The sequence below is a fragment of the Cavia porcellus genome, unplaced genomic scaffold (genome assembly GCF_034190915.1).
Source record: "Cavia porcellus strain 051 isolate PalLab524CR breed Dunkin Hartley unplaced genomic scaffold, mCavPor4.1 scaffold_17, whole genome shotgun sequence".
In the NCBI taxonomy this organism is placed as follows: domain Eukaryota; kingdom Metazoa; phylum Chordata; class Mammalia; order Rodentia; family Caviidae; genus Cavia; species Cavia porcellus.
Window position 1 is genome coordinate 63121371 of NW_026947500.1, and position 10423 is coordinate 63131793.

At 56.1% G+C, this 10423-nt stretch overlaps 1 protein-coding gene across 1 annotated transcript; it reads right to left on the reverse strand.

Moving 5' to 3' along the window:
• Positions 1–45: 45 nt before the first annotated feature.
• Positions 46–8936, reverse strand: Mcoln1 (mucolipin TRP cation channel 1). Its single transcript, XM_003468372.5, has 14 exons — positions 8772–8936; positions 6201–6409; positions 5322–5489; positions 5082–5247; positions 4475–4586; positions 4158–4254; positions 3891–3990; positions 3424–3530; positions 3203–3352; positions 2985–3086; positions 2596–2718; positions 2173–2388; positions 376–506; positions 46–288 (listed from the first exon to the last, which is right to left on the reverse strand). The coding sequence occupies exons 1-14, from the start codon at positions 8800–8802 to the stop codon at positions 252–254; spliced, it is 1749 nt and encodes a 582-aa protein (XP_003468420.1). The 5' UTR covers positions 8803–8936; the 3' UTR covers positions 46–251.
• Between the last annotated feature and the right edge of the window lie 1487 nt (positions 8937–10423).

The window sequence follows — 10423 nt, forward strand, 5'->3', positions numbered from 1 at the left end:
GACGGGCGCCAGAGCGCCCTTCCCGTGGGACATGCAAACAAGGAGTTTCTTTTCCTGTTTATTTAACACCCACCCTCTTCTCTCCCTCCCCTCCCCAATGTCCGAGCCGACTGGCCATGCCGGCAGCCGATCTTTAAAAGCGAACTCTGAAAAAATAAATAAGCAGAAGGGGGGTAGTGGTTTCGGGGGGAGGGGGGGATTCCCGTAGTCCGCAGGATGAAGTTCAGAGGCAGCGGCAACAGGCAGTCCGATCAATTCACCAGCAACGTGTGGTCCTCCGAGGCCTCCCTGGAGGAGGGAGGCGGGGCGGTCGGTGTTCTCCAGCATGCTTCCCTTCCCCCCTGCACCGCCAGCTTTGACCCGCGCAGACCGAACCTTCCACAGCAGCACAGCAGACTGCAGGCAGAGCCGCTCCCACGGCGGAACTTTCCGGAAGTGGGGCTGTCCTGGCACTGTGCGATGTAAGCCTGGAGCTCACTCTTCTCCGCGCCTGCACCATCAGGGTGCTGGGGTGCGAACCCGCGAGAAAGGCCTGTTGAGCTCTGTCCTGCCATGCAGATCTGCTCCGTGTTCCTCCCATGGCCAGGCAGACTCCAACCTCAGGGCCTTTGCACTTGCTAGACCTACCTCTTATTTGTGTGGTTTGCTTACACAGGGAGCCCTTCTCTGCTTTCTGAGTGTAACCACATGCCTCACAGTTTGTCAGCAGTGTACCTTTTGCAGCTGGAAACCCTACTACTCAGGCGCTCAGTGACCATGCATAGAGTGACTGGGTGCAGGGCTGCTGTCTGAATGCTAAGTTAAGACAAGGTAGCTCCAGGGCCTGAGGTACAGTAATTCCATCTATGGATGGCCCTACCCATGCACAGGGCAGGAGAAAGCAGGACCCCAGCAAAACCCTCCCACTTTTAACCCTTCGGGTCTGTCTTCTGAGTCCTTCCTGGTTGCTGGGGTTCTGCGTTTACATCCCTTTATCTGAGTGAGATCTGAGTGAGAAGTCCCAGACATGTTGGGAACGCTCCATTATCTAAGCCATAGGTGGCTCAGGTGTAACAGCAGGCTGGCTGTTTATTATCACTGACTGCTCTCAAAAGGGTCGCCATCTCTAACCTGAGCTCATTTGGCCACTGCTAGCCACTCTGGCTTTCCGGGACTTGATTTGTGGGATGGCTGACAGCATCCAATTCCATTTCATCTTAAATGAAGTCAAATTGTAAGTAGTCCCATGTGGCTGGAGGTGCCTTATGGATGGAACATTCTAGAAGCTTTCCAGGACTCATCTTAGAACAGTGGTTATGGTTTACAACTTGATGTTTCCCTCAAAGCCTCATGCGCTCAAAGGGCGGGGAGGGCTTTGGAAGGGTGACTGAATCATGAGGGTGCTATAGCTAGACCTGAGGTTGGGCCTGGTTAGAAAGGAGGGGTCACTGAGGCATGTCCTGGGTGCATCTATCCTGCCTGCTTTCAGCTTCCTGGCCACCATGAGGTGAGCTGCCCTCTTCCACTCAGGCCCTTCCACCAGGCCACTTCTGCCTAGGACCTGCTGACCACACAAGGCCAGAGAGTTCTAAAATGTGAGTCAAACTAAACCATGTTTTAAGCTGCAGTTGTCGGTACTTTGTCCCAGCACTGAGGAAAGTGACCAAGAGGAGAATCCTGGACACTGCCTTTCTACATGTCTCCAGCCTGTCCCTGGCCACTGGCTGACCTTCAGGTATCATCCACCTTGCTACTGGCCTTATTTTCCTTAGTGTCCAGTGCCCAGCACAGAGACTGGCCCAACATACGCCCTGGTCCATCTGCTGAAAGAATCCTGTCTCCTGCCACTCCTGCATCCCACTTTGTCCCTGCCCTGACCCCTTGGCCTGCAGGAAACCCACTGTTTCCAGCCACTCCATCAGATGCATGTCACACATCTTCTGGAACCCCATACTCCTGGCTGCGCCAACATTGGGCAATTCCTGGCAGTTTCCTGGGGGTGAATATTGAGGAACCCTCTTCACCTTGGCAAAGCTGGGCTCTGTCCCACCTATGGACCCCAATTCCAAGCCACCCCATCCCTTGGACTCTGTAGCGTTTCCCTGCATTCCTCAGGATCCCTGCAAGGCAGAAGGCCCCCAAAGCTCAGTGCCACACCAGCACAGGGGACACCCAGCGAGGCCCGAGGCTGACCTTGATAGTGTCGTAGGCGCCAGTGATGAGCGCGATGAACAGGCTCAGCACCATGTAGATGAAGAGGCTGATGAAGGAGTACAGGTAGAGCTGGGAGAAGAGCCACACCAGGCTGCTGCGGCCCTGCTGCGCCTGCATGGCCGCGAACGTCACGAACATGTCATCGCCATTGATGAGCGAGAAGAGGCACTCTGACACCATGGACAGCGAGCGGAACTGCAGGCAGGTGGGCAGGGCCACAAAGTCAGTGTCAGGGCCGCTGGAGGCCACGGGGACAGACAGCAAAGCTGCGCCAGTTCGGTACATAGGAGTGTCCCCAGAGCCCCCACAGAGGCCAGGGCTCACAGGGCCCCGGGACGGAACTCAGGGCAGGGGAGCCACCAGGGATCCTCCAACTGTAGCTTGGGAGCCCCAGCCCCCTACCTTCACATGGTAGGGCCCCAACACGATCCAGCCGCAGAAGCAGTAGCCCAGGTAGATGACGGCCACGCAGCAGCAGAAGCGCATGACGCTGGGCAGTGCCACCCGCAGCGTGGCGATGAGGATCTGGAGGGCAGAGGCGGCCCTGCTGAAGACTGGGCGGGAACGTGGCCCGGCACTCAGAGTAGGGATGGGGGGACCTCATGGCTGTGGCTGGTGGCAATCTGGAAGGGGCACGGATGTGGCCTGGGGGATTCTAGGGGACCCGAAGGTACCCTAGTTGGCAGTGGATGGACAGGGGCATGAACTCCTCAAGACCAGCCATTGCTAGGGATGGGGGCCGCTTTCCTGCACAAGTTTACTTGGTGGGGCACAGCAGACGCCAGGCTTACGTTGTACTTGTGGAAGAAAGTCAGGTAGCGGATGACGCCCACCCAGACCAGCAGCGTGGAGGTGCCCAGGAGGATGCTGCAGACATCATAGCTGGCGAGGTTCTGGGGGCAGGAGAGATGTCACTCCACTTGTCACCAGCTTCCCTTGCAAGATTAGGGGCTTAGGCCCAGCAGTGGGGCCAGGACCTGGGGACGAGGTCTGCAGTTTGGGTACCTACCTTGGCCTCGATGCCGATCTTCATGATGGTGCCTGAGATGGTCAGCACATCACTGGTGACCAGCAGGATGTACCAGCCATTGACAAACTCCAGCCGCTCCCACAGGCTGATCACTCGTCCCCGCTGCCGCCACATGAACCCCACGAACTCCTGCACAAGGAGACAGGATGGGAGTGGGGTCTCCCGCACAGGCCCAGGCCCCTCTGGCCTTGAGGTCTCACCTTCTGCAGCAGGAAGCCTCGGAGCAGTGAGCGGGCGCACAACAGGAAGGACAGGGCACAGGTAAGGATGACCACCATGTCGAACACCAGCCGGAAACTGTTGTCTTCTGTGGGAAGCAGGCGTGGGTGGGACCAAGGGGGCCTCAGAAGGCTGGAAATGGACCGAGGGGCTGCGTGGCTGGCTTTTCAATTATATTTTGGGTTTTTTGAGACAGGGTATCTCACGATATAGTACAGGCTGGTCTCTAACTCAAGGCGACCTCTTGCCTCAGCTGGGATGACCGGGTATACCACCACACCCAGTTCGGGTGGCTGGCTGTGACCCGTCAGTGGGCTCAGGGGTTCCTGGGGGTTGGGGTGAGGGAGTCGGGACCCCTTGTTAGCACTGATATGGGGGCCTATGGTCGGTGCTGGCTTGCCCTGCAGGAGGCCCATGTAGGTCTGGCCGGCCTGGGCTTGGGGCTCACCGTGCCTGGAGACACTGGGGTGCTTACACTCCTGGATGTGGGCCTGCGTCTCCAGGCGGATAGGGATCCGCCCGCTGTGCGCCGTGTTGTCAAATGTGATCTGCAGTGGGGGTGGGGTGCCAGGGGGAGGCAGAGTGAATCCTGGCACCCTTACCCCAACCCTGTCTCCCCAAATCTGCACAACAGATGGTTTATCTGGCCTCCTCACCGCACAGCACCCTCAACCTGGGCTCCCCTAGACACCCCGAGTGAAGGCAGGGTGCTCACCAGGACGGTGAAGGTGTAGCAGTCTGGGATCTCGTTGTTGACCAGGCTCTGCAGGTTGATGGTCTTCAGCTGGAAGTGGATGGTGACGTTGATCAGCCTAAGGGGGAGGCTGGGGTAAGGGCCAGCCAGAGCTCCAGCACCCCCTGCCTGCCTTCATTGGCTCTGCAGCTTGAGGAAATTCTCTAAGCTGGGTGCCATGCCCACCAGGAGGGAAGCAGTTGTTTGGGGTAAGAGATGCCTGGCGCTTCCTGCTCTGCCCCCCACCCGCAGCCCTGACTCCTCTAGGCCCCTCCAGAGAGCGATCCATCAGACAGTACTTGTGGAATTTGAGCGTGAGGTTCTTGTAACTGGAGCTGCCGTCCTCCAAGAGGGTGAGAGCATCGTTAGGGGGTACGGGGGGTCTCTCAGGAGGATCCACCTGGATACAGTCTGAGGACAGCAGTAAGGGAAGGGCTTCAGGGAGCAGGAATGCCCAGGCTAATCTCCCCCAGGTCTCCAAAGGCTTTCTTCTTCCCGTGTGTGCTTTCCCCCAAAAGCTAAATAAATAAATGATGTTCAAGAATAAAACCTGAGCAGACCTGGTGGCACATGCCTATCATCTCAGCACCTAGAAGGCTGAAGCAGGAGGATCACCACAAGTTCAAGCTAGCCTGGGCTATACAGTGAGATTCTATTTCAAAAAATAATAACAATAATACCAGGCTGTGTGTGCCATGTATACACGGAGCACATGACATATGTCTCGGTATTCTTAGTGACAACCCCACCTCATGCAGCACCTGGGTTTTATATATTTTTTTTCCTTTGGTTGCAGGGCTGGAACCCAAGGCTTCACACATGCTAAAGCCACTCCCAGCCTCCAGGCCAGAGTTCCAGTTCTAGTAGCTTGGACTCTCACGGCTAAGGCCTGTCCTGGCCCCTTACCAGTAACAACCGTGGGGTCAATGTCAAAGGTGTCATTGGCCGGGTCCACGTGGCCACGGTGATAGTAGCGCTGGCAGAGGGCCAGGGCCGAACCGTTGGCCGACGGTCCGCCCCCACCCCGGACATAGGCATAGCGGCCCAGTGACACCTCCGGCAGCGTCCGGTACTGTGGGAGGGAAAGGAGAGGCCTGTGAGCCCCGTGCTCCCTGCCACGAATACCCCCGCTCCTGCCATCCTCACCTGGTCCACGGCGTAGAAGATGGCCTGGTAGAGCTGCTCCTGCGTGTAGGCCGCTAAGGTGTCATCTGCCCCATCTGAGTAGCCCAGCAGGAAGAGGTGGCGGAAGGCAATGGTGTTCTCTTCCCGGAAGGTCACCACCAGCTGGTTGCTGAGCCCGAACAGGATGAGCTGGAGAAAAGGCCTGGGAGGTTGGCTCTGCGAGGGCAGTGCCTTGCTCAGGGGCCAGGTGGAGGAAGAGGGTGGCACAGGGGTATCCCTGGGCAGTGCAGGGACCTGTGCACTCCAGTCTGATGAGCACAAAACCCACCCCCAGCAGAAGCTCTGTGCCCAGCTCCGAGGGGGACCAAATGCCTCAGGTCTCAGGAATGTGCGTCATAGGCTTCCCAGATGCAGCTTCTGTGCCAAACCCAAACCTCCAGGGTAAGAGCCACCAGGGGGCCCTGATGGAAGGGAAATGAGAGGGGCGGAGGCCTAGAGTCCCAGCCATGGGCCAGCAGCAAGAACCCAGCACAGAGACTGAGATTCACCCCAGGGGCCAGACCTGGGCCTGGCATGGCACAGGGAGAACATCTGGTTTAACCACCGGGTCGGTTCTCTTTGAGAATCTAAGAGATGCCAGACTTCACAGGTTCACATCCCACCTCTGTGTGGGATCCATTGCTAGGTGACTCTGGATGAATCCTTTAATGTCACAGTGGCCCCCACAGGGGGCAAAAGCACTGCCAAAACCTCAGGGCAGCCTCTGGGAGCCTAAAAGGAGCTCGTGCACACGTACTCTCAGGTGGCTCCTCACTGCCGCAAGGGATCAGGACAAGGCCCCCACACCTGAGCTGCTCCTTCCAGAGAGTTTGGCTGGACCACCTGCTGGGCGGGTCTCACCTGCACTGTGACCACCAGGATCTTGACCACCTGCAGCATTAGCTTGCATGGCTTGCGGCCCTTGGCCCGGAACTTGTCACAGGGACTCATGAAAAAGTATTTGAGCCGACGCCGGAGGTCTTCCTCTTCCGGGGGTGTTGGAGGGGCCCCAGGGGCCCCCAAGTTATGGGTCCCATACCCAAGGCTGGGGGTCAGGAGCCGCTCTGTCTCTGTGGGAATGGAAGAGGCAGTGAGGGACCAGGCTGATCAGTTCCCATCACCTGCTTCCCCAACACGTCCCTGCCTGACCTCAGCCCCGTGCTCTGGGCAAGGACGTGCTTCAAGAGATCTGAGAAAGAAAGAAAATCAGCAACATCTCAGCTCTACGCAGTGCTTCTCAGAAGTCTAGAGTGGGGGTTGGAGTTGATTCCCAATCCTGCCACTCAGCAACTTGGACAAGATATTCAGCCTCTCTGAGCCTCAGTGTCCTACCTGCAAAGTGGAACTATAATCATCTCTCACAGGGGAGTGGAGGGCCTGATGCTTCGAAAGTGTTTATCACAGAGGCTGATATTTGGTGAATATCAGAACATTCCATCAATGTCACTGTTGCAGGTTTGTGGGGTGGGAAGGAACATTCAAGTCCCCCTGGAAAACCTCAATTCCAGTCTCCAGGCATGAGCACATCACAGAGCCCACATTCACTCTCTTCAGACAAATAATACCTGAAGGATGACCTCTGAGTTCATTACAACCTATGCCCAAAGAGTGGACAGGAAGCACACCTGGATAAGGGTGTGTCACATGAACAACAGTGAAACCACCAGGTGCTGTGTTACACAGCTGACATTCCCATTATCTGGGAAGCTGAGACAGGAGGCTAACCTGGACAATTTAGCTAGACCTTGTCCTAAAAATAAAACTGAGTCAGGTGTGGTGGCTCACACCTGCCATTCCAGCTCTAGGGAGACTGAGGCAGGAGGATCATTGTGACTTCAAGACCAGCCTCGGCTACAAAGTAAGCTCAAGTCCAGCCTGAACCGCATAGCAAGACCCTGTCTCAAATATCAAATTTTTTGTGTGTGTTTTTCATTTTTTATCGGTACCGGGGATCGAACTCACGACCTCCTGCTTGTAAGGCAGGTGCTTATGCCACTGAGCTAAATCCCCAGCCCAACCCTGTCTCAAATAAAATAAAATAAAATAAAATAAAACAAAACTGAAAGCTGGGGATGTGACTCAAATGATAAACTGCTTGCTTAGCATCCCCAACGCTGATCCAACCCCCTACCAAGTAAGAGTGAAACATGTGTGGACCAACTTCCTTTAGCCTCCTTAAGAGCACCAAGTCCTGCAAATCACACAACCCTAAGGCCAAGTTCCAGACCCAGGATACCTCCCTAAACCCCTCAAGTAAAAAAGTGGAAATGGAAAAAACATGTATCTCGCCAGGTGGTGGCACACGCTTATAATCCCAGCACTTAGGAGGCGGAGGCACATGGCTCAGAGTTCCATCAAGGCCAGCTTGGCCTGCCTAGCAAGTTCAAGGTCAACTGAAACTTCATAGTGAAATTCTGTGATAAACACTTTCTAACAAACAAAAACAAAAGTCTACCGCAAAAGTGCCGGTACTACAGCTGCTCAGAGAATTTGGCAAGACATTGTAGGAGCAACTGAACAAATTCTTCAGTAAGCAGAAGCTATGCCGATCACTGCTTACTTCCTTTGAGCCTAAGCGGAACACCCATTATTTCAGCAATTGCGGGGGTCACAGCCAGTCACTCCAGACCCAAACAACACAGGACACATCAGACTCCCTCCCCAGGAAAAATTTTGCTTTTCTTTCTAGGCCCTGGCTCCTGCCTGGCCAAACTGTCAGGATACTTTTTCTTGTGTGTGGTGCTGGGGAGTCAGACGCAGGGACTCGAACATGAGACAAGAGCTCTACCACTGAGCCACACGCCCAACCCAAAGCTGTCAAGATAAACAAGGGGACAGTCACTATTTGTGGTATAGGAAGGTCCAAGCTCTTGGCTCCTCCCCTTGGAGCTTCGCGGCTCTCGTTGTTTACAATCCAGCGGAAGGCATGCCAGAGGGCGGGGCCTGCCTCCCTCCCTAGCTGGGATCACAGCCAGAGCCTAGGATCTGAGCTCCATAAGAGCTCCATCCTGGGATCTTCTGTCAGGTCCCTAAGTGAGCTCTCTGAAGGGCCCGGAAGTTTGGGCAGCCAAAACGCAAGCGTAGTCAGGAAGGCAGAGATTGCATGGGCTCGGAAAGCTCAAACTGATCAGTTGCCTGGATTTAAAGTGTCATCCCCGCAGCTTTCCGCCTGACTTTAGGGAAGCTGAGTGCGAACCTGCCTCTGCACTCAGGAAGGAGAAGCCCGGCACCTCAAAGGGGCATCGCGGGAGCGGGTGCCCTGGCTGGTGTCTGAGCCCCAGCCGAGGAGAGAAATCCGAACTGAGGCTCTGGATGGGAAGCCGGGCCGGTGTACTGGCGTTCGGATCAGCGCCTGCGCCCGGCAAGCGAGGAAGGTGTCCCGCCGCCCGCGGAGCAGCGCCTGCCCTCCCGGTCGCCGACGCCCGCCCTCACCTGAGCCACGCCTGCCCACGGGGGCCGCCATGCCCGGGCGCAGAGCGCGGGAGGCGGCGGGCGCGGCGAGGGAGCCAGGGTCCGGACGGACGGGACGCCGCCGCTGTCACTGCGGCCTCACACCCTCGCCGCGCCGCTTCAAACCCACCCGCATCAGCTGACCCGCGGCGCGGTCACGTGAGCAGCGCGTCCGCGAGCCCACGTGACTCCTCTGACCCCACCCCCTGTGCCGAGACTCACCCCTCCCTCCCGGAGCAGCGCGCATGCGTAATCAGGAGCCCTGTGGGCGAGGCGGGGCGCTGGGAAGGGCAAAAGGGGTCGCGCGGTCCTAGCGCCGACCAGGGCCTCTAGGTCCACCCTGGCTGGCTGTTTTGGCCCGCGTCTGGTGCCTACCTCCGGACTCCGTAACGATCCCAAACCTATTCTCTTCCTTCCTCCCAGAAATTCCTTTTACCCATCTCATCAGCAAACCCCACTCGTAAATCACTTATCCCCACCCCAACATCCCTGGCCTGCACCCCCACAGCATACTCCCATGAGCGTAGCCTGCTTTTTGCTGCTACAGCGAACTTCACTCTCCACCCAGGGGCACGAAGTGCCTTCAAAAACCAATTCCTGACAATCTTCTGCTAGATCCTGCTAGTGAGTGACTTCTCTGCTATGGTTCTTCCTACAGCTTATCCCCAGGGCTACCCCAGGCCCTTTGCACATGCTTTTGCCGGCAGGGCTCTGCAGAGCAGGCAATTTAGAACTAGGCACCAGTGTCTGCCACTTATACATTTTCCAAAGTCCCTTAAACTCCCTGTGTTTCATTTTCCTCCTTTTCAAAATGGAGCCCCTCAGGCCAGTGATACACCTCAGCAACACAGCTCCTGCCTGGCAAGTGCAAGGTCCTGAATGTAATTCCTGGTATTAAAAAAAATGGGGACACTTGAGAGTATCACCAGCCTCACAAGACTATGGAGAGTTAAATGAAAGAATGAATGCAAGACCATCACACAAAGTGAGGCCAACAGTGCTGATTATCCAGTTAGTAGCATTGGAATGATCAAATCCCCCCTCAGGAAAGCTGTCCTTCCATCTAAACCGGAAGTCATGCGTTTTCTAGAATGTCCCTCCTATTTATTTTTTATAATATTCTTAAGTATGATGGGTGAGCTCTGTTAAAAGCAAGGCCATGTTTATCTGACTCCCTGCTAAGACTTAAGAATCAGAAGATGTTTGTCAAACGCGTAAATGGACAGCCTGTGTTTGTCCAGTGGTGTCAGCCTCCAAGTGATGCGAGCTTTCAAGATTAAGGTTAGGATCCCAGAGCTGATGGACTAGGGCTGCCTCATATCAGCCTCCATTATCAGACCACTAGCCCGTCAGCATGCTAGAAATTCCAGCAGGAATGGAAAAGCTAAATGGAGGGCATCCTGCCCAGCACACCTGCAGGGGGCGTCTCCCTCTGCCTCTGCAAGCCAGACCTGGGGGAAGGGCGGAAAGAGACCCTGTAGGGGGCGTGGCTAGGGACCGGGAGGGTGGGGCCCCAAATGTATGGCGGGTCCTGGCCACACCTTCCCACTTCTGGAAGACTGGAGAAGGCGGAGACATTCTATGGGGTAAGAGAACACGGAAGGCAAGGCAAGCCACAACCACAACGCAGAGGC